The sequence below is a fragment of the Hyperolius riggenbachi genome, chromosome 10 (genome assembly GCF_040937935.1).
Source record: "Hyperolius riggenbachi isolate aHypRig1 chromosome 10, aHypRig1.pri, whole genome shotgun sequence".
NCBI lineage: Eukaryota > Metazoa > Chordata > Amphibia > Anura > Hyperoliidae > Hyperolius > Hyperolius riggenbachi.
In genome coordinates, this window is record NC_090655.1 from 239905152 (window position 1) to 239930455 (window position 25304).

General features: G+C 43.9%; 1 protein-coding gene across 1 annotated transcript in view; it reads right to left on the reverse strand.

Annotated features, from left to right (window-relative positions):
* Positions 1-1910: 1910 nt before the first annotated feature.
* LOC137535013 (zinc finger protein 260-like) overlaps positions 1911-25304 on the reverse strand; it is a 50778-nt gene continuing 27384 nt past the window's right edge. Inside the window, exon 7 of the mRNA XM_068256775.1 lies at positions 1911-3912. Within this exon, the coding sequence (XP_068112876.1) occupies positions 2534-3912 (1379 nt within the window). The 3' untranslated portion in view covers positions 1911-2533. The remainder of the gene's footprint in view (positions 3913-25304) is intronic.

Sequence of the window (25304 nt, forward strand, 5' to 3'; positions counted from 1 at the left end):
AGCGAGGAAAAAATGCAGCCAATATAGGTAGCCAGGCGTAGGTAGCCAGGCGTAGGTGGCCACAGTATAGGTAGTTAGGCATAGGTGCTCCCAGTAAAGGTAGCTAGGCATAGGTGGCTGCAGTATAAGTAGCTAGGCATAGCTGCACCCAGTATAGTCAGGCATAAGTGCTCCCAGTATAGTGGCGGGGGAGAGAAGGCATGTTTAACAACCCACCTTCCGCGATCCATGCTTCCTCAATCCGTGCTTCCTCCCAGGCGTCCATAGCGATGATACGTTTATTAAAACAATCCAGTGCGAATAAGGGCCGTAAAGTGTACCTGGGATGAATTCAAAAGAAAAATTCATACATGCCTGTGGATTCCTCCAACCCCCTTCTGCCTGATTGCTTCCTTGCCGCCGTCCTCCACCTCCTGGATCATCCATAATCCTCCCGATAACTTTGGCCAGTCGGCGTAGGTGCAGTGCGGCTGCACACACTCCCCTGTCGCGCTACTGCAGCCACGCAGGCGCAGAATGCTCCCGGCAACAGGCGCGTGATGGGGTAGACATGCGCATTAAGGCCGAGCATGCTCAGTAAGCCCCTCCTCTCCTTCAGGCCTCCGTAGCGACGATAACAGCGCCCCCTGTGATGACATGCGGTTACATCATCACGGGGGCGCTGTTATCAAGACACCTGGGAGGAAGAAGATTACAGAAGCATGGATCACAGAAAGTGAGTTGTTAAAGGAAAGGTCCAAGCAAAATAAAAAAAGAGTTTCACTTATCTGGGGCTTCTACCAGCCCCATGCAGCCATCCTGTGCCCTCGTAGTCACTCACTGCTGCTCCAGTCCCCCCGCTGGCAGCTTGCCAACCTCGGAGGTCAGCGGGCTGCATTGCGTACATTTTTACGCATTCCCGCTAATGCAGGAACATTAACACATACATTTTTACGCGTTACTGGTTTAATGCGTTACTGGTTTTTTATGCGTTGCATCACTAGCGCGTAAAAATGTATGTGTTAATGTTCCTGCACTAGCGGGAATGCGTAAAGATTTACGCAATGCGGCCCACCGACCTCCGAGGTCGGCAAGCTGCCAGTGGGGGAGTGGAGCAGTAGTGAGTGACTACGAGGGCACAGGATGGCTGCATGGGGCTGGTAGAAGCCCCAGGTAAGTGAAACTCATTTTTTTTATTTTGCTTGGACCTTCCCTTTAAGCATTATTAGGTAGCTTTGTGTGCCATCCAGATAGCAGTGTTAGGTAGATGTGTGTGCCCCCAGATAGCAGTATTGGGTAGCTGTGTGTGCCTCCAGATTGCAGTATTAGGTAGCTGTGTGTGCTTTACAGATAGCACTATTAGATGCCTCTGTGTGCTCCCAGATAGCAGTATTAGGTAGCTATGTGTGCCTCAAGATAGCAGTATTAGGTAGCAATGTGTGCTTTCCAGATAGCACTATTAGGTGCCTGTGTGTGCCCCCAGATAGCAGTATTAGGTAGCTATTTGTGCCTCCAGATAGCAGTATTAGTTACCTGTGTGTGCCTCCCAGATAGCAGTATTAGGTAGCAGTGTGTGCCCTCCAGATAGCAGTATGAGGTACCTGTGTATGCCCCCAGATAGGATAGCAGTACTAGGTAGCTATGTGTACCACCCAGGTAGCTGTGTGTGCCCCCAGATAGCAGCATTAGGTAGCTGGGTGTGCCCCCAGATAGCAGCATTAGGTAGCTGTATATGTCTCTTTAGAATCTATGCTGCTCCTCCCCAGGATCAACGCTGCTTCTTCAGGATCTATGCTACTCCTCTCCAGGTTCTACGCTGCTCCTTCCCAAGTTCTGTGCTGATTCTACCCAGCCTGAGGTCACAGGAGACTTGTGTTTTTTTTATACAGATGCTTTTTATTACTTTTTTCAAAACAAAAGTAAAAGCTTACAGCATACATCACAGCATGCCTATAGTCATCCAAATAACATTTCATATACCAAGAGATCTCACATTTCTTGCCTGCTTAAAAGCAACATCTACTGTTATAATACTGCTATTTATTTATGTTACTTAGCAGTAAGTAAAATTGATCAGGAAGATATGAATTATAACAAATAAGCCTTTAATTTCATAGAGCACCTCCTGCTGGTGTGACTGGTGAGTTGTGTAAGCAGAAGTCTTCTCACTTTACTGCTGCAGCATACAGGCTCCTAACATTACAAGAGCCAAGTCTCATGACTCTGTGTCTAATTGGAAAGTCAGTGTGGGGGGCGGAAACACCAGAAACCCCTCCACCCACCAGACTCCGCATATAGCTTCTGGGTAAAGCGATCTCTTAGAGACTCCTCCTCCCCATCATCTGGTTTTCAAGTGACAGAAGAGGTCAGCCTGTGAAATATCCCTCCAGAAATACAGATATAAATTCTGCACTCACAGACCTCACTTCCTGTGCAGGAAAGGCAGCTCGGATTACACAATAAATTCATCTTTCTTTTTAGAATGTCCACAGAGCCAAAATCACAACAGACCCAGACATGTTTCTATCCCGAATCAATGTTCCCCCTTCACCAATCAGCAGCCAGCAAGTTCAGCTGTTTCTAATTTCATTGATAAGTTCTTCTCTGTGTGAGTTTTCATGTGTCTCACAAGGTGTCCATGCTCAAAGAAAGTTTTCCCACATTCTGAACATGAAAAGGGACGCTCTCCTCTGTGTCTCCTCATGTGTTTATGAAGGTTTCCACGCTCAAGGAAACATTTCCCACACTCTGAACATGAAAAAGGTCTCTCACCTGTGTGAGTTTTCAGGTGCCTCTGATACTTTGCTCTCTCAAAGAAACTTTTCCCACAGTCAGAACAGGAAAAGGAAGGCTCGCCCATGTGTCTTCTCATATGCACAGCAAGGTCTTTGTTCTCAATGAAACATTTCCCACACTCAGAACATGGATAAGGCCTCTCACCTGTATGAGATCGTAAGTGTCTCCGAAGCTGTGCACTCTCAAAGAATTCTTTGCCACATTCAGAACATGAAAAGGGGTACTCGCCTCTGTGTCTTCTCATGTGCTGAACCATTTTTCCATGCTCAGTAAAACATTTCCCACACTCTGAACATGAATAAGGCCTCTCACCTGTGTGACTTTTAAAATGTCTAACAAGGCTAGCATTGGTTAAAAATTTCTTCCCACATTCTGAACATGAAAAAGGTTGAACGCCTGTGTGAGATGCCTGATGCCTAGTAAGGTGACTTTTCTGAGTAAAGTGTTTCCCACATTCTGAACATGAAAAAGACTGTTCTCCAGTGTGATGTTTCTGGTGTCTACAAAAGTCTTCCTTATTACTTAAATGTTTCCCACACTCTGAACATGAAAAAGGCCACTTACTTGTGTGACATTTCTGATGAGTAAGAATATGGTCTTTACAAGTATAGTCTATCCCACACTCTGAACATGGAAAAGGATGCTCCCTTGAATGAATTTTCTGGTGTTTAATAAAGTTTCCTTTAGTAACGAAATGTTTGTCACAGTGTAAGCATGGAAAAGGCCGCTCACCTGTGTGAGTTTTCTGGTGATGAAGAAGGTCTTTATTCTCAGTGAAACCTTTCCCACACTCTGAACATGAATAAGGATGCCCCTCTATGTGTGTTTTAAGATGTAGAGTAAGAGTGGATTTCCTACTAAAACGTTCACCACATTCAGAACATGATAATAGTTTACCAGCTCCACATCTATCAGCACTTATGCTACTGGGAGAGTCCTCAGCATTAGGTGGAGCTTTTATAGAATGTGATTGGTCAGAAGATTCCTCAGGATCAGAGGGTGACCCATTTGCACTGTGATCTCTATGATGTGTATTTCCAGTGATTGGAGAACATTGTGTGACGCCATCGTCTTCTGTAGCGCCATCTGGAGGTGGAATAGGATGGACCTCCAAGGGGATCCTCACATCATTTCTGTCTGTTGGGGGAACAAATATAAAACAATGTTTATAGTTCCTGCTTTGTAGTTGGGAATCCTCTATGCTGCTCTAGTAGGCCGAAATGTCACAGAGCTCCAGCATAGATTTGGTGGCAGAAGAAAATGAACACATATATGAAGTTATGTAACATGATGAGATACATGTGTACAGTATGTGTAAGGCCCCAATCCTACTTACAACCAGGCTGTGCTCCTTTTGCCACTGTAATGTTAAAGACATCATGGCTCTACATGATAGTATCTGTGCAGTCAGAGTATAGTAACTGTCACTGATAACCAATCACAGCTGAGAAAACAAATGGAGAAAGATCCACTCAAATTCCCTGGTGCAATGCTGTATCACAGTACAGAGCTCGGTGGTGCAGCACAAATAGTGGTGGGCCTATACTGTATGTTTTATGAATTAGCAATTTTTTAGCCCCTCTAGACCTATTAATACTGATAATCGAAGATCTCAAGGTACATCTAGAGGATATCATCATCATCATTCTCATTCAGCATCTCATCATTCAACTCCTCCAAGAAAAGTCTGAGGAAGCTGTAATATTTCTTGAAGATGTTTCCCTTCCAAAAACATTCAAGAACTTCTTTGTCTCACACATCAAGTTATCAATCAAGATCAAGAAGGTGATCTCCATCATTTCAGCATATTTCTCAAGACTGCACAGGTCAGATTGCTGAATGTGTGGGTGAAAAGCTATGCAAGATAAAATCGAACAATAAATCATCAGATTCCTCCAGAGCTTATTAAAGACCACTTCCAGCCAAAAAAAGGTCTGAATGGCAATACATATATGTAGTCTATGCACTGTGTACAGCTAGATGAATGTATAAAGTTTACATCTGCTACATCATAGTGGATAGAACAGACTCACATGTATATCTGTAAGTAGCACTTCCTTATTCCTCCTGAAGCTGAAGCCTTACTAAAGCAATGTGCCCTCCTCTTCAACCTGGTTAACTCCCCTGCTCCTCCCTCCCCTGCTGTCTGCCTGCCTGGATCAAATTACTTCTCTTTTCACAGTGTGTAGTACAGAGAAGACACAGGAAAACTGCTGCAGCGTGTCTTATGTCTGTTTGCTATAATTCTTATTTCAGATGTCTGTTTGTCTGCCTAGATTAGATCACATGGACATGAGGGGTGGAGTTATAACATTAATCCCCCAGCATCCTTTGCGCCTATGGTTTGGAAAGAAAAAAAAAAGGCACAGGGACCAAATTCACACTGGGGGTGGGGATTTTAAGACCATATGTGGAATACGGACCCTAGGGGTGAGAAAAATCACACTTTATCATGTGTAAAAAAGCCTGCGATATTACATCACTATATACTAACATTCCCCACCAGTTTGGCCTAACAGCCATACAATTCTACCTTTCTACAGTTCCCTCTATGCCATACGACCAACAACAGTTCCTCTTACAATGTACAGAATTTATCTTGAACAATAATATTTTCTCATTTAATGATAAATATTACCACCAGATCAGCGGCACGGCAATGGGCAGTTCATTTGCCCCCTCGTATGCAAATCTTACAATGGGTTACATAGAATTACAACTATTCCAGAATGACCATCCGTTTAAAGATAACATTATACTCTATAAACGATATATTGATGACCTGTTTTTCATTTGGAAGGGCGACACCACACTTATCCCCTCCTTCATCACATTCCTCAACAGCAATAAAGCCGGCCTCCATTTCACTTCCCAACATCACCCCACCTCCATCGATTTTCTTGACTTAACCATCTTTATAGAACATGACAAAATCAAAACAAAAACCTTATTTAAAACCGTAGATGCCAATAATTTCATACATTTTAACAGCTTTCACCATCGCCCCTGGACCCAGAATACTCCCTACAATCAGTTTCAACGTATCTTCAGGAATTGCACCGACCCACACGATTACAATATACAATCCGACATCCTAACTAAGAAATTTTCAGATAGAAAATATCCTAAAAAACTTATTCGCGATGCCAGACACAAAGCCAAAATACCGCCCCCCACCACCCAGAACATACCCAGCACCGATGTCCCCAATAACCCCCCACCTAGATTTATAACCAGATATTGCAAAGAACATCAAGGCATAAAATCTATATTACAAAAACGCTGGGAAATTCTCCTCCAGGATCCATACCTTAAACCAATATTACCCACACGTCCCCTCATCACATATAGACGAGCCCCAAACCTTCGTAACCTTTTAGCTCCCAGCAAACTACGTTGCAATAAAACTAACTATACACCTGTTTCCAATCCACCGATGCCAGGATCATGGTCCTGCAGCCAAACCCGTTGCGCAGCATGTACATTTGTACTGAACACCTCCACTTTCATGTCCAACACCACTGGTATCCAATATAGTATAAAAAGACGCATATCTTGCCAATCCAAATTCATCATTTATCTGATCTCTTGTGCCTGCCGTCTCCAGTACGTAGGCAGAACCACACAGGAGGCACGTAGCAGAATAGGCCAACACAAAAGAAATATTCTTAACAAATTCCCCCTGCACAGTGTTTCACGTCACTTCCACCAGATTCACCACGGGGACCCCAGCACCTTCACCATCACCCTAATAGATGAAATTAATGCAACAGAACCAGCGGCCTATGACAAACTGAAAAAATTGGAGATGTACTGGATCCAAACCCTCAGGACGCTAGTTCCTGAGGGTCTCAACGAAGTTTTAGAAAAAATCTATTAATTATTACTATCCACATTCCGTTAAGACTTTTTAACTAGTCCTCTCTCTTAATTCTTTCTATATTTTATATTACATTTTTATAATTTTTATATGTTTTATGATATGCACTGTATATAATTTGTTCATATAATTGGCTTTATACTAAATCGTCAGTCCAAACAGCTGTTGACAGTCAACAACTCCCTTATTTCCCAAACCCCCCCTCTCCTCCCCCTTCTTGTTCCCCCCCCCTTCCCCCCTAATATCCCCTTCCTTTTTCCCACCCCCCTCCCATTTTTATCTTCTTTTTAGGTATTCTTTCCTAATTTAAGTAACTATTCATTTTTATATATGTATCAATTAATTTTATATCTTTTTATATTTTTTATCTTATATATAATTTTTATTGGATATTTATTGGATGATCTATGCAAATGTTGTTGTTGTTGTGTCCATTTCTACATTAGGCAATGAAGCCCCGACCTTAGTATTATATTACCAGATCTAGTCATGCTTACCACTGAGGTTACCATTCCTCAGTTAAGAATTTTTCAAACACAATTCCCTTTTTTTTTTTTTTTTTTTTTTTTTTTCTCTCCCTTCCCCTTCCCCGCCCAGCATTACATCACTAGTTACATCACTGGCCTGTCCACACTGTCCACATGGCAGTCCCTGATTGGCCCATACTCACCCAACACCTATTTAAGCTGCTATGGCTTGCTCTTTCATTACAGAGGCGCTTAATTTGAATCCTTGTGCAGATTGGTAAGTCACTTTGCTACATCTTTTGGAATCTTGACTCCTAGTTTGTATAATTATGCTTTACACATCCTTAGAGTGATACCAGCAAAACCTTTATTACCTTTAGTTTAGTCACTCCTTATCCAGGACAAATACCTGATACTGAATACACTATTATTTACTATTAAACACCCACTACTTCAATCCATATGCAGCACATGGATGTTGTATTAGGTCAGTTAAAGCAATCACTCATTTGCTGCAATTTCTCTGCATTGCCATGTTTGGCTATGGGTTGTTCCGAGATACATTTATTCTGAGAATTGTGTTATTAGTGACATACTGAATATACAAAATCCATAGTTTTGCATTTGAACTCAATTTATTGAGTTAATTGAGGGAACCATATGCATTACCATGTTGGGCTATGTATATGTGTTTTTCCAAGATACATTTATTCTGAAATTAATTAAATCATGGGCTTACCTTATATATTTAATCCATAGTTTTGCATTTGAACTCAGTTTATTATATTGAAATCACTATTTTTGAATATTATATAATAACACATTTGTGATTGTACGAGTGTATTCATACTTTGGTCTCTGGCATTTTCAGTTTGATACTCCTCCCTATATTGCCTGATGAAGCGGGGTTGAACCTGCGAAACGCGTTGCATTTCTTTTTGGAGTTCCTAATAAATGTGTTTGACTGTCTGAATCGCAGTCGTTGTCGTGTCTGCTTGAGGGAGGTAAGACCACCACTTCCTCCTTCAATTTTGCCATTTAAGTTGGTTTTTAAGCTCATTTAATCTAATCTTATACTTTTGGCGCCTCTGTTCATTGTATACAACTTTATCATGTGTGATTTTATATATCTTGGCAACTTATTAGGTTTAAAGCAAACTGTAATTTATAATTTAGGTACTCTTTAAGCAAGCTGTGAGTAGAGATGAGCGTAATATAGTAATTACGATTTCGCAAAATTTCGCGTAATTAGTGTAATTACGTTTATGGCCGTAAGCACATAATCGTAATGAAGAAGGATTTCGCGAAATTTCGCGTAAGCGTAATTTTCGCGTAATTTTCGCATTGCAACGGGTATTACGAAATTAATGCGTATGGCCATGCTCCCGAAGCGGAAAAGTTGACGCATGGATCAATGTTAGGTAGCCGCCGACTTTAAGGGTTAATAGCAAAGCCCCCTTAAATGCTAAGAGCCTCAAATTTGGAGAATATATTAAGGAGATCAGAAGGAATAAGAGGAAAAATTTTTTTTCAAAAAGACCTTATAGTTTTTGAGAAAATCGATGTTAAAGTTTCAAAGGAAAAATGTAAACATTTAAAAACCCGCCGACTTTAACGGTTAATAGCAAAGCCTGCTTAAAGTTTAGGAACACCAAATTCCCAGGGTATATTAAGGGGATCAGTGGGAATAAGAGGAAACAATTTTTTTTCAAAAAGACCTTATAGTTTTTGAGAAAATCGATTTTTAAGTTTCAAGGGCGAAAATGTCTTTTAAATGCGGAAAATGACAGTTTTTTTTTGCACAGGTAACAATAGTGTATTATTTTCATAGATTCCCCCAAGTGGGAAGAGTTTTACTTACTTCGTTCTGAGTGTGGGAAATATAAAAAACCGACGTGGGGTCCCCCCTCCCAGACCTCTTTAACCCCTTGTCCCCCATGCAGGCTGGGATAGCCAGAATGCGGAGCACCGGCCGCGTGGGGCTCCGCACCCTGACTATACCAGCCCGCATGGTCCATGGATTGGGGGGTCTCGGAAGGGGAGGGGCAGCCAAGCTTTCCCCTCCCCCTCCGAGCCCTTGTCCAATCCAAGGACAAGGGGCTCTTCTCCACCTCTGATGGGCGGTGGAGGTGGAGGCCGCGATTTCCTGGAGGGGGGGTTCATGGTGGAATCTGGGAGTCCCCTTTAAAAAGGGGTCCCCCAGATGCCCACCCCCCCTCCCAGGAGAAATGAGTATAGAGGTACTTGTACCCCTTACCCATTTCCTTTAAGAGTTAAAAGTAAATAAACACACAAACACTTAGAAAAAGTATTTTAATTGAACACAAAACATAACCACGAAAAAAGTCCTTTAATATTCTTAATTAACCATTAATACTTACCTGTCCCTTTAAATAAATGATCCCTCGAAATAGCCTCGGAAATGTTCTATCAGTTACAATGTAACAAAGTTATCACAATGTAACAACTTTGTTACATTGTAACTACGCCGCACCCGACGTCACTCGCCGCTCAGCCGCCGCAGCATACACTTACGCGTCCGTGCAGGACGCTAAGTCCCCGAAGCTCCCGCTGTCCACCCCGCCCACATCTGTCACCCACATGTGGGTGACATGTGGGTGACATGTGGGAGAGGCGGGGAGGGCAGCGGGAGCTGCGGGGACTTAGCGTCCTGCACGGACCGACAGAGCTCTGAGCTATATAGCTCAGAGCTCTCTTAAGCATCTTTGTATTTGGGCTCCAAGGAGCCCCATTGGTCCTTAGCAGACCAATGGGGTTCCTTCTGATTTGAAGGAACCCCATTGGTCTGCTAAGGACCGATGGGGCTCCTTGGAGCCAAAATACAAAGATGCTTTAGAGAGCTCTGAGCTATATAGCTCAGAGCTCTGTCGGGTCCGTGCAGCGCAGACGCGTATGCGGCGGCGGCGAGTGACGTCGGGTGCGGCGTAGTTACAATGTAACAAAGTTTTTACATTGTAATAACTTTGTTACATTGTAACTGATAGAACATTTCCGAGGCTATTTCGAGGGATCATTTATTTAAAGGGACAGGTAAGTATTAATGGTTAATTAAGAATATTAAAGGACTTTTTTCGTGGTTATGTTTTTTGTTCAATTAAAATACTTTTTCTAAGTGTTTGTGTGTTTATTTACTTTTAACTATTAAAGGAAATGGGTAAGGGGTACAAGTACCTCTATACTCATTTCTCCTGGGAGGGGGGGTGTGCATCTGGGGGACCCCTTTTTAAAGGGGACTCCCAGATTCCACCATGAACCCCCCCCCCCCCCAGGAAATCGCGGCCTCCACCTCCACCGCCCATCGGAGGTGGAGAAGAGCCCCTTGTCCTTGGATTGGACAAGGGCTCGGAGGGGGAGGGGAAAGCTTGGCTGCCCCTCCCCTTCCGAGACCCCCCAATCCATGGACCATGCGGGCTGGTATAGTCAGGGTGCGGAGCCCCACGCGGCTGGTGCTCCGCATTCTGGCTATCCCAGCCTGCATGGGGGACAAGGGGTTAAAGAGGTCTGGGAGGGGGGACCCCACGTCGTTTTTTTTTTTATATTTCCCACACTCAGAACGAAGTAAGTAAAACTCTTCCCACTTGGGGGAATCTATGAAAATAATACACTATTGTTACCTGTGCAAAAAAACTGACATTTTCTGCATTTAAAAGACATTTTCGCCCTTGAAACTTAAAAATCGATTTTCTCAAAAACTATAAGGTCTTTTTGAAAAAAAAAAATTTTCTCTTATTCCCACTGATCCCCTTAACCACCCTGGCGTTCTGATTAAATCGCCAGGGTGGCTGCGGGAGGGTTTTTTTTAAATAAAAAAAAAACTATTTCATGCAGCCAACTGAAAGTTGGCTGCATGAAAGCCCACTAGAGGGCGCTCCGGAGGCGATCTTCCGATCGCCTCCGGCGCCCAGAATAAACAAGGAAGGCCGCAATGAGCGGCCTTCCTTGTTTCGCTTATATCGTCGCCATAGCGACGAGCGGAGTGACGTCATCGACGTCAGCCGACGTCCTGACGTCAGCCGCCTCCGATCCAGCCCTTAGCGCTGGCCGGAACTTTTTGTTCCGGCTACGCTGGGCTCAGGCGGCTAGGGGGGCCCTCTTTCGCCGCTGCTCGCGGCGAATCGCCGCAGAGCGGCGGCGATCAGGCAGCACACGCGGCTGGCAAAGTGCCGGCTGCGTGTGCTGCTTTTTATTTCGTTAAAATCGGCCCAGCAGGGCCTGAGCGGCAGCCGCTGGCGGTGTTGGACGAGCTGAGCTCATCCAGACCGCTCAGCTGGTTAATATACCCTGGGAATTTGGTGTTCCTAAACTTTAAGCAGGCTTTGCTATTAACCGTTAAAGTCGGCGGGTTTTTAAATGTTTACATTTTTCCTTTGAAACTTTAACATCGATTTTCTCAAAAACTATAAGGTCTTTTTGAAAAAAAAATGTTCCTCTTATTCCTCCTGATCTCCTTAATATATTCTCCAAATTTGAGGCTCTTAGCATTTAAGGGGGCTTTGCTATTAACCCTTAAAGTCGGCGGCTTTTTTATATTATACGGAGCGTTACGGTTTAACGCGAAATTACGGTAGCGTTTAATGCGAAATTACGGCATGAACGAAACGCAAAATTACGCGTTGAAAATTACGCTTACGGTATTTTCAATTACGATTTTAATGGCAATTACGCTACCGTAATTTCGCATCGTAATCGCAAATTTCGCATGCGTAATTTTAGTAATGCGAAATTACGAAAATTTCAGCTCAACTCTAGCTGTGAGAGAAGAAATAGCCTCACAAGTACCTTCGATATCTCAAGCTCCACCTCCGGAGGAGTCCGCAGCTCAAATTGATCCAACCCAGGATTCAAGTTCAGATACTGGTGGTCAAGCCAACTTGTAGTTTAGTTTAGTGGAACATTTAGTCGGTGCTATTAAGGAAGCTCTTCAGTAGATCAGAAGATCCTACCTTGGAAATTGGATAATATTATCCATATTGGGTCCAACATTTCCCTTAATAAGGGACATTTAAGGAGTTACAATAATACAAGAATACAGATAATAAGCCCTCATTAACTAATAGATGGTCAAAACTTTATCCTCTAAAATAAGTTGATGGAGAGTCCTTACATTCAGCTCCTCTAGTGGATGCAATCATCGCTAACCTAGCAAAACCAGTCACTCTTCCAATGGAAGACTGGGTTTCATTTAACCACTTAAGGACCAGGGCTTCTCTGACTGGACTGTACTGCATGGGCTCTCCAGCCCGCAGCACAGATCAGGTTTCAGCCAGGGCGACCAGACTTCCCCCCTTTTTTCCCCACTAGGGGGATGTCCTGCTGGGGGGGTCTGATCGCCGCTGGCTATCTGCGTGCTGCGGGGGGGGGCCTCCTCAAAGCCCCCCTCCGCAGCGATTTCCACCCTCTCCGCCCTTCCCTCCCTCTCCCTCTCGGTATGGGCTGCGCTGGACGGATATCTGTCCTGCGCCGCCTAGGATAGGCTTCAGCCTATCAGATGCCGGTGATCCCTGGCCAGAGGCCAGGGGTCGCCGATCTCCTTTACGGCGCTGCTGCTGCCACGTGTTTACATTTAGCCTGCGAGCCGTGATCGCCGGCTCGCAGACTGTTCACAGAGACACCCTCCGTGAACTGACATGGACCATGGGAAACCACTTGCGACCTGCCGACGCCTATCGGCGTTAGGCGTTCGTTAAGTGGTTTAAGATGCTCTAGATCAAAAAGTGGAAGCTGAATTAAAGAAGTCTTGTCTAGAGGTGGTGGTGAATGTAAGATGTCGATAACTTAAACGTGTTTGTCAAAAGCAATGGACGAATAATATTGAAGAAGCTGTAATCAGGTGATCAGGAACAGATGTAGAGCGTGTGTTGGCACCTGAAGACTAAAAGGATACCAAAGCCTAAAAACTTCAGAGAAATGAGGGGAGCAGGCATATAATACTACCTGTCCTTATGCCCAACGCTCCCCCCATTCTCCTATCTGCTCCCAGTAGCACACCTTAAAGCACCCCCCCCCCATCCCTCAGGATCCACCTCCAGTTGACCGGGTCGGGACTTACTGCGCATGTGCCGGCCAGGCTGTGCATGTCCTACAGCCTCTAGTATCCTTTAAAGATCAAACTTTGTGGGTGAAGCTGCTATTGATGGACTGCAGGCCTCATCAAGAGCAATGTTAGCTGCTGTTACAGCAAGAAGAGCTTTGTGGCTTAAACCCTGGTGTGCTGACCCTGCTTCTAGACAAAAGTGGGTTAAAATTCCATTTAATGGAAAACTACTCTTTGGAGAGAAAATGGATAATGCAATATCTAGGGAGACCAGTGGTAAGTCTGGGGTAAGTCTGGAGACTTTCCCCAGGATAGAAAGTTCAGAAAGCAAAGATTTACAGAAACGGCAGTTCCAAAGATTCAGAAGTATTTGTTCATGTAAGCCAGGTAAAGAATACCTGAGGAAGTGTCAGGGTGCCCAGTTCGCTTCATCAAACTTTACAAAGAACATCCAATCTGGTCATAAAGATCAAAGAAAAGTCCTTTTGAGCCCCTGTCCATCCCCACTCCTGCTGTAAGAGGGAGGCTTCAAGCCTTCACCCGAGTGTTAGCAGACAGGGTTTCACATGCTCGGGGGAATCGACCAAAGGTCATCGATGGAAGTTCAGACTGCTTTCCCATGATATCTTCATTCCCGCTCGTCTGTATATGAGAGGAATCGGCATGGGAGACTTGGGCGCAAGATACAGCCGGTATATGGCTGATCCTGCTGCTGTACAAGTCCTAGCCGTGTTAAATACTATTCCCCCTCCAGGCCGCCATAAATGGTGGGATGAAATAACTAGGCTTCCAGCAATTGCTGGAAGCCGAATTATTGTGTTTTAAGAGTAACTTCAGCTCTGTCTTTTGACGGCGCCGAAGTTACTCCCTGTGCACCCAAGTCTCCTGCGCTGGATTCACTGTGTTCACGATTGTCTTCCTACTTCCAGAGAAGGTCATATCTGATTCAGTACATCAAGTTCAAGATGGAGTCTCTTCAGTCCTTCATCTTATCAGTCTAGCCAAACAACTATTTTGTCTCAATAGATCTAAATGATGCATATTTTCATATTTCCACTCATCCTCACTTTCAACAGTACCTACGGTTCATAATTGAAGACATTCATCTACAATTCAAAGCTCTTCCCTTTGGCCTGTCTACTTCCCCCAGAACCTTTTCAAAGGTTTTACAGGCGGCTGTGGCTCTTCTCAAGGAGAAAGGTGTCCGAATTTTCTATTACCTCTACGATGTTCTCATCTTATTCAGTTCACGGTCTCTCCTGGTTCAACACACAGAGATGTCTTGAGATGTCACAGAGACAAACTAAGAAGAACTTTGATGGCTCATTAATGACAGCAAAAGTCAACTTCAACCTTGCAGTACAATGGTTTATCTAGGAGCTTACTTCGATACTCTCACTTCAGGTTTCCAAAATCCCTTCCATTGCTCATTGGATCCTGAAGGCTCTCTCAGCAGATCATATGTCAGCAAGGAATGTCTACAGTTACTGGGGACTTTGGCTTCCACCATTCTCATGATAAAGTCACTGGCATATGAGAAGCTTTCAACTGCTCTTTCTACAGCAGTGGAACAAACAAGACTGCTCTTTCTACAGCAGAGGATCCCGATTTATCCTTCAATGAAGTATTCTCTTCTCTGGTGGTGCGACAAGAATCATCTCCTGAATGGTTTCTCTCTGGCTCCACTTCAGTGGACTAATGTGTCCACAGATGCCATTCTATTCATATGGGGAGCCTGGTGTCAAGTTCAGGTAACTCAATCTCGTTGGCCATGTTGTCCTGTATTCACCAATTCAAATCTCTTAGAATTACAAGCAGCCCGGTTGGCCCTGAAAGTGTTTTCTCCATTAATCCGGGGAAAAGCAGTCTGCATCAGAATGGACAATTCAGCAACAGGGGCTTACATTCAAAACAAGAGTGGTACCCACAGTCAAATTATATCTTGAGAGTTTGCTTCTCTTTTGACATGCGCAGAAAACAATTTATTGGACTTAAGAGCAGTTTACTGGACTTAAGAGCAGTTTATATCCCAAGTCATCTGAATACGAAAGAACTTAAGCAACTAATCCTGCGCTGCCATAGTAAGATGGTGGAATTCTCAGTTAGTTAATGTACTTGGTGCAGCTCCAGGTGCTGGGTGGTACCAGTATACCTATGGAAACGAGAAGAAAAAGGAGCGCTCCTCTTTGTGCATTAACTTTTTTATTTTCTTCAATTGCGCTTTAAGGCCTCTTGCACACTGCAAGCGATTCCGATTCAGATTCCGCGTTTTAATCAGTTTTTACATCCGATTCAGATTCCGATTTGCAGTCTGCTCCCTGCACACTGCAAATCGGAATCTGAATCGGATGTAAAAACTGATTAAAAAGCGGAATCTGAATCGGAATCAGTTGCAGTGTGCAAGAGGCCTAAAATTACACTTACAGTGTTGAAGTAGAACATGGACGCATCAAAGGCCTGCCAGCGAGTTATCTCACCTCTTCTGCGCTTGGCCAGAGCTGCAGGGGCGATGTTCAGCGAGGTGCGGTGGGCGGGGCCTGGTCACACTGGAGCCGCTCCAGCGTGATCAGGCCCCGCCCACTGCACCTCGCTCCACGACAGGCAGACTTTTTGTTGAGGACAGATTTGGACAACAACGAGTGGTCAATGAATCAACAGATCTTTGTACAACTAACAAGGAGATTTGGGACCCCAGTCCTGGATTTGTTTGCTTCTATCCACAACCACAAACATCCTCAGTTCTTCTTACAGAACTACTGTCCAGAAGCCCTAGGGGTGGATGCTCTCCCTCGGCCTTGGCCTCCTCTGTATCTATATGAATTTCCTCCGGTTACGATAATATTTTGTTTTGCTATGGAAATTGATGATGGAGAGATTAACAGTATTGACAAATCTTCCATATTGGCCAAACAGGTATTTCTTCAGAACTCTTTCTTCAGAAGCTTCGATTAGCAGCTTGAATATTGAAGGGGAAAGGCTGTCAAGACTAGGCTATTCGGAAACAGTAGTTCAAACATAACTCAAGCTCAACCTTCCACCAATGCTGTCTATAAGAAAGTTTGGAGTAAATTTCATCACTTTGTTTCTGCAGGTTCGTTTGATCCTTTATCTCCATCTGTGAGTAACATTTATGACTTTGTTCAGGCTAGCCTGGAATTAGGCCTCAGTTATAATACTCTGAAAGTAGAATTAATGGCTCTGTCTTCTCTATCAGGGAAAAAGTGAGCCTTTAACCCTTTAGCCAGAGCCGCCATCAGAACCGAGAAATGTGCGTAGCCATTACATGTTGGAAGAGCTAGTTGCAGGTTTGCTTTCCACAGATTAACCACGAATAACCACGGTGGATACAATGTTATAAAAAAAGCTGTATAACTAAAAAATAAAAATATGAGAATATTTTTTTTTGCTACCAATGTTATAGTAATTACCCCTACTACACAACCAATTCATTATATCATAATTTTTTTTTTCGCTTCAGTGTCTCTTTAAAGCATACCTGAATTAACCTGTGACATGAGATGAATATATATATATATATATATATATATATATATATTTATATTTATATATATGAGAGAGAGAGAGAGAGAGAGAGAGAGAGAGAGAGAACTGTTCCACTAAGAAATGGTCCAAAAAAACCTTTCATTGTATCTGCACTGTGTTAAAAAACTTGTGCTGTTATCTATGCCAATGACAGAGTCAAGCAGCTTGTTGCAAAGAGACCAATGTCCTGAAACATAGGTAGAAGGCAAAACACTTCCATCTGGCTGAGGAAGCAATGCTGAAAAGTTCAGTATGGTGTACAGTATCTCCTCCTCATTTGTTGGCACTATGATGTTATACTGAGGAATGGAGATGAGCCTTTCATATGGTGTACAGTATCTCCTCCTCATTTGTTGGCACTATGATGTTATACTGAGAAATGGTGATGGGCCTTTCCTATGGTGTACAGTATCTCCTCCTCATTTGTTGGCACTATGATGTTATACTGAGAAATGGAGATGGGCCTTTCCTATGGTGTACAGTATCTCCTCCTCATTTGTTGGCACTATGATGTTATACTGAGGAATGGAGATGAGCCTTTCATGTGGTGTACAGTATCTCCTCCTCATTTGTTGGCACTATGATGTTATACTGAGGAATGGAGATGAGCCTTTCATATGGTGTACAGGATCTCCTCCTCATTTGTTGGCACTATGATGTTATACTGAGGAATGGAGATGGGCCTTTCATATGTTGTACAGTATCTCCTCCTCATTTGTTGGCACTATGATGTTATACTGAGGAATGGAGATGGGCCTTTCCTATGGTGTACAGTATCTCCTCCTCATTTGTTGGTATTATGATGTTATACTGAGGAATAGAGATGGGCCTTTCATATGGTGTACAGTATAACATCATAGTACCAACACATGAGGAGGAGATACTGTACACCAGTGTTTCTCAACTTTTTTAAACCAAGTACCCCTTGTTGCTACTCCGTCTCCCCGAAGTACCCCCAGCGACTGCACAAGCTATATGATGAAAACAAACACACATGCTTGGGAGGATAAGGGTGCTGGGTAAGTCTGGCTGAGGGTGCTGGGTGGGGAGAGACTGGTGAGGGTGATGGGTGGTCAGAGACAGGTGAGGTGGCTGGCAGAGGGTGATGGCTGGTAAGAGACAGGTGAGGGTACTGGCTGAGGCTTATGGGTGGTGAGGAACAGGTAAATGTGCTGGCTGCGGCTGGCAGAGGGTGATGGATGGTGAGTGTGCTAGTAGAGGGTGATGGGTGGTGAGAGACAGGTGAGGGTGCTGACTGAGGCTGGGACCTACCATTTTGCTGCTGACAGCACTGTAAAGTCCATGACTAAGCTGAGTCCGGGCTACACGCAAGAAATATTTGCGCTCCTGTGACTGCTGTGCACAGTTCATTAAGGCCCAGTTCACATTAGCGTTCCAGGTCCGGCTTCCCCGGACCCGGAACGCTCCGTACACAGCGGATGGTGAACGGATACATTGTTAATCAATGTATCCATTCACACTCGTGCGCCGTCCGGATCCGGATCCGATCCGGGAACGCAGCTCCGGGACGGTCCGGCTTTTTTTCCAACATGCGCTATTTTTCAGTCCGTCCCGGTGCGGCTGCGGACCCGGGCCGGATCCTAACCCGAACATGCGGCCCATGCTGTGCAATGAGAAATGGATGTTTCTCATCACACTGGCAATAGGACCGGATGCTTCCAGCACCGGTCCTATGCCACTTGGGGGGCCCGGACTACACGCCGGTATCCCCCATGCTTGCAGTGCCTTTCTGGCACTGCAATGTATTTAGTTCCGGCTACTTTATTGTAGCCGGAACTGATACATGCATCCGGCGCAACTTGTGGCCAGCGCAGAGACCCGGACCCCCGGACACTTGCGGACTCAAACCGCAAGTGTGAATGGGGCCTTAGACTGTACCTGCCCTTGTGCAGAAAGCTTCTGGCCTCTGAAGTGCGATAGGAGAGTGCACACAGCTTGGACCATGCATGTGCAGTAGTCCATGAGCCAGCTGGATCGCATTCTTCACTGGAGCACAATAGAGGGGACCAGAAGGATGGTGAGGGACCCTACAGGAGACTGGAGGAAGACCCAGGGAAGTAAAAAATATTTTCTCCCCATTAAAGAGTTATCAGGCATTCCAAAAGAAAATAAGTGCTACTTACCCAGGGCTTCCTCCAGCCCCAAGCTCCCAGCATGTCCCTCGCCACAGCTCTCCCTTCAGCCATACGACGCCTCTGCTTCCCGGTCAGCGGTAATGACGTCAGGCCGACCTGCGGCGAACGGCTGCGGGCAGAGCTGTGGTGAGGGACATGCTGGGAACTTGGGGCTAGTGGAAGCCCCGGGTAAGTCCCACTTATTTTCTTTTGGAATGACTGATAACTCCTTTAAGTCTTAGAATTACTTTTGACACATTTTTCAGTAGAAAATGTACATCAGTCCTGAAAGGAATAAAGAAGGTTTGGGTCCTCCAAAGACAGACTGTCCCTCAGAAAAATGCTTGGAGCTCTGACTGCATCCAACTTATTACATCTGAATGTGTATTTTGTGGATTGCCTGGATGAATATTTTTGGAAAGGACAATACAAGATCTCATTTCAGCATGTGTCTGCACTGCTGAGGTCCTGGCTGTGTGTCCAGTGTGTAAACAGGAATCCCGAGGAGGGGGGTTTATGGCAGAGAAGGAGAGGCACAGAGATAAGGCAGTGACAGATGAGAGCCGCAGCTTTGATCTCTGGAGATGGAACTTTATATATATATATATATATATATATATATATATATATATATATATATATATATATATATATATATATATATACTGTACTGGGTCATACTACAAAGTACTGACTCCCAGAAAAAGAGTGGACCAGAAGGCAAAAACAACAATACATACACTTCTCATAGCAACTCTCCGCACTACAAACATGTCCTGTCATTAACATACCACTGCAGACCAGCCGCTGATGCAGAGAAGGCAAAGCAGAGGGCTGGAACAAGCCTGGAATTTCACTGGGAGTCTGCCTGTACACCATATGAAAGGCCCATCTCCATTCCTCAGCAGGGCCGGATTTCTGCAAAGGCCACAAAGGTCACGGCCTAGGGCGGAAAAAATCAGAAGGATAAAAGGGCGGCAGGACCTGAGAGAGATAAGAGGCTGCATGTCAAAATAAATCATTTCTCCTGCTCCGAAGCGCCCCGGCTTTGCTGCACACACAGTCAGAATTCCAGAGCTCCGTGTATTTTCCTTACTTCGTGGTGTGCGATGAGACAGTGCTATCTACTGAACATACAAGCTTCAGTTTATTGCCAGGGGTGAGAGAAACATGGATCACAATGTAGACAATTTCTGATCCAGTTAAAGTAAACATTTTAACAGAATTATTTCCACTTTACAACTCAAGCTGGGCTAAACAATGCATTGCTGGTCAGTCAGACTCTGTTAATGACTTGAGCCATTCCTTCTCCTCTCTCCCCCTGGATTGTAAATCTTAAACAGAAAGATAAGGGTTTGTTTTCCTTAGAGAGATTTATGGCAGCCCCTTCTAAGCTAAATCTTAACCCCTTGCTGACTCATTTTAAAGGCAGCAGTAGTCTAGTATGAGATAGACAACTTCTCTATAATTATAATTGCAAATGTACTGTTGTATACTTTTGTATTGTTACATTCTGTTTTGTATACCAAAAGTAATAACATACACTAAAAATTAAAAAAATATATATTTGTACCGTGTTGGCAACAGTAAAAAAAAACACCTGTGAAAGAATCAGTACAATAAATACTATAAAATAAATGCAACAGATCTGTGATTACAGAAGAGCAGAGAGGGAGATGAACGCCGCTCTGCTACTTCATGCCTGGTACACACCATGCAATTTGCCATCAGATAGACGGGTTCGAATTGATTATTTCTGACAGGTCTAATCTGATTTCTGATCATTTTTCTAATCGACTTTGTATAAGTGATCGGAAAATCGATTCAACACATCTATCTGGTGCGTACCAGGCATTAGGGACTCACTGCTCTAACAGGAAAAACAATCATTCATCATTTTTCAGAGAGAAAACATTCATAGGTATCCTGCAAACAAGTGATCGTTAAGGCTCATACACACCTCAGACTATAGTCTTTGGAAAAAGAAAGATCACAGACCAATTTTACCACCCTTCATATAGTATGAGAGCCATACTCTACACAGTCTATTCTATGGAGCTGAACTCCCCATCAGACAGAAATCTTTGCAAGATGCTGCACACACAGATGTTGTACAGACACAAAAGATCAGTATCTGCAAAAGATCTGTTCCTGCCAAAGATCTGTTCCTGCAAATTGCATTCATAGTCTATGAGATCTGCAGATCATCATACACACCTTGTTTAACTGACATTCATCTGCTGATCAGACAATCATCTGCAGATCTGAAAATCCATCCTGGTGGATCGGATCTGCAGATGAATGTCTGTTAAACAAGGTGTGTATGATGATCTGCAGATATCATAGACTATGAATGCATTTTGCAGGAACAGATGTTTTGCAGATACTGATCTTTTGAATGTGTACAGCATCTTTGTGTGCAGCATCCTACAAAGATTTCTGTCTGATGGGGAGTTCAGCTCCATAGAATAGACTGTGTAGGTATGGCTCTCATACTCCATGGAAGGGGGTAAAATTGGTCTGTGATCTTTCATTTTCCTAAAGGCTCATACACACATCAGACCACAGTCTTTGGAAAATGAAAGATCACAGACCAATTTTACCCCCTTCCATGGAGTATGAGAGCCATACCTACACAGTCTATTCTATGGAGCTGAACTCCCCATCAGATAAAAATCTTTGCAAGATGCTGAACACGTTCAAAAGATCAATATCTGCAAAAGATCTGTTCCTGCAAAAGATCCGTTCCTGCAAAATGCATTCATAGTCTATGATATCTGCAGATCCTCATACACACCTTGTTTAACAGACAATTATCTGCAGATCAGACAATCATCTGCAGATCTGAAGATCCATCCTGGTGGATCTGATCTGCAGATGAATGTTTGTTAAACAAGGTGTGTATGAGGATCTGCAGATATCATAGACTATGAATGCATTTTGCAGAAACGGATCTTTTGCAGGAACAGATCTTTTGCAGATACTGATCTGTTGCATGTGTACAGCATCTTTGTGTGCAGCATCTTGCAAAGATTTCTATCTGATGGGGAGTTCAGCTCAATAGAATAGACTTTGTAGGTATGGCCCTCATACTACATGGAAAGGGGTAAAATTGGTCTGTGATCCTTCATTTTCCAAAGACTATGGTCTGATGTGTGTATGCACCCTGAGTGTGTGTGTGTGTGTGTGGGGGGGGGGGAGGGGGGGCGGTTGGTGGTACCGGGCCTAGGGCACTGGGAAGTCCAAATCCGGCCCTGTTCCTCAGTATAACATCATAGTGCCAACAAATGAGGAGGAGATACTGTACACCATATGAAAGGCCCATCTCCATTCCTCAGTATAACATCATAGTACCAACACATGAGGAGGAGATACTGTACACCATATGAAAGGCCCATCTCTATTCCTCAGTATAACATCATAATACCAACAAATGAGGAGGAGATACTGTACACCATAGGAAAGGCCCATCTCCATTCCTCAGTATAACATCATAGTGCCTTTCATATGGTGTACAGTATCTCCTCCTCATTTGTTGGTGCTATGATGGTATACTGAGGAATGGAGATGGACCTTTCATATGGTGTACATTATATCCTCCTCATTTGTTGGTACTATGATGTTATACTGAGGAATGGAGATGGGCCTTTCATATAGTGTACAGTATCTCCTCCTCATTTGTTGGTGCTATGATGTTATACTGAGGAATGGAGATGGGCCTTTCATATGGTGTACAGTATCTCCTCCTCATTTGTTGGTGCTATGATGTTATACTGAGGAATGGAGATGGGCCTTTCATATGGTGTACAGTATCTCCTCCCCATTTGTTGGTACTATGATGTTATAATGAGGAATGGAGATAGGCCTTTCATATGGTGTACAGTATCTCCTCCTCATGTGTTGGTACTATGATGTTATACTGAGGAATGGAGATGGGCCTTTCATATGGTGTACAGTATCTCCTCCTCATCTGTTGGTACTATGATATACTGAGGAATGGAGATGGACCTTTCATATGGTGTACAGTATCTCCTCCTCATGTGTTGGTACTTTGATATACTGAGGAATGGAGATGGACCTTTCATATGGTGTACACTGTATCTCCTGCTCATTTATTGGTACCTCTCTTAGGGGAGGTTCTTTTTATATATTTGTTTAAATTAAATGTGATTAAATTAGGAGCACCCAGGTGCTCAGTGTCATTTAAAGGACAACTGTAGTGAGAAGAATATGGATGCTGCCATATTGTATTTATTTCTTTTAAACAATGCCAGTTGCCTGACAGCCCTGCTGATCTATGTGGCTGCAGTAGTGTCTGAATAACACCAGAATCAAGCATGCAGCTAATCATGTCAGATCTGACAAATATCAGAAACCTCTGACCTGCTGCATGCTGGTTAAGGGTCTAAGGCTAAAAGTATTAGAGGCTCAAGAGGATCAGCAGGACATCCAGGTAACTGGTATTCTTTAAAGAAAAACAAATATGGCAGCCCCATGTCCATCTTGCTTCAGTTGTCCATTAACTTCACATATTTGAAAATTGCTGCTTCTCTCTTCACCAGCACTACCTAATCGGTCTATACCCCGTAGTCTTGCCTGGCCCATCCCAATCCCCCTTATACCTAACAATTTACTATCACAAAAAGCAGAAGAAGGGGCCTTGCACATCTCTTATAAAACTTCACTTTTAATTGTATCAGATAAAAAAGACATACTTTACATATCCAGTATATTCAAAAAAGAGAGGTACAGGCAGGTAGGGAGGTCGACAGCCGTTTCGCGCCAGTTAAATGCTGTGGTGCATCATCAGGACAACCCCCTTGTGTAGAATCTCCCCTTATATAGGCACTTACCCCTGAGCATGTGGAGCAGCTGTCCGCAATTGTCCAAAGTCGCGTCCGCCTATGGAGCGCACGCTGTAACCAAAGACAGGCGCCATACCCAGGTGCTTCCGCCCAGTGAGACGCACGGCCCGTACGCGTCACTTCCGGCAAGCTTCTCATAGCCATACCATGGTATTTCCGCCTGGTGGTACGCATACTCCATACGCGTCACTTCCGGCGGGTTCGTCATGATATATGACGTCAAACTAACGCGACCATCATGGCGCATCAGCCCGAAAACCGCGTGAACTACCAAAAATATCCACCAGAGGGCAAAAAATAATATTACTGACTGGGAGTTAAACAACCGGACCTCTGCTGCCATCAAGTGGCCAAATATTTAAAGGCTACAAATTTATATATAAACATTTCATAGGCAGATGGACAACTCCTACACGACTGCTCCTCCTTAAATGAAAAGAATAATTTAGCCGTATTCATCTGAGACTTTTATTTTAAATGATTTTAGTATCCTGATTTTTGGTATTTCCCTATAGGAAGATTTTAATGTATTTACTCTGAATTTACCCCTATAGATCCATGCTAGATTTCTGCTAGTAAGTCCGTCCCTTTGGGTGGTGAGTATATAATGATATGTTATCTAAATGAATATTTATATTAAATGAGACTGCTCTCCCCTATGGGGATGGACTATAGCTGAACACAAAAAGGCACTTAATTAATTGATCATTATGGATGGTTTAATTGATTTGTTTACGATCTTATGTGATTATGTGGCATGTATGTGGAGCAGTCGTGTAGGAGTTGTCCATCTGCCTATGAAATGTTTATATATAAATTTGTAGCCTTTAAATATTTGGCCACTTGATGGCAGCAGAGGTCCGGTTGTTTAACTCCCAGTCAGTAATATTATTTTTTGCCCTCTGGTGGATATTTTTGGTAGTTCACGCGGTTTTCGGGCTGATGCACCATGATGGTCGCGTTAGTTTGACGTCATATATCATGACGAACCCGCCGGAAGTGACGCGTATGGAGTATGCGTACCACCAGGCGGAAATACCATGGTATGGCTATGAGAAGCTTGCCGGAAGTGACGCGTACGGGCCGTGCGTCTCACTGGGCGGAAGCACCTGGGTATGGCGCCTGTCTTTGGTTACAGCGTGCGCTCCATAGGCGGACGCGACTTTGGACAATTGCGGACAGCTGCTCCACATGCTCAGGGGTAAGTGCCTATATAAGGGGAGATTCTACACAAGGGGGGTTGTCCTGATGATGCGCCACAGCATTTAACTGGCGCGAAACGGCTGTCGACCTCCCTACCTGCCTGTACCTCTCTTTTTTGAATATACTGGATATGTAAAGTATGTCTTTTTTATCTGATACAATTAAAAGTGAAGTTTTATAAGGGATGTGCAAGGCCCCTTCTTCTGCTTTTTGAAATTTGACTGCTGTCTTGGCAATTGCACTCCCCCAGTGAGATAACGTGGCTGTCCTGTGCACGATATAATATCTACCTCTTTATGATTGGACTGTCTTTGTTTCTATACGTTGCACAGACTTTTTGAACCACAGAATGGCAATGTCTGCCTTCAGGGAGGGGAGGAA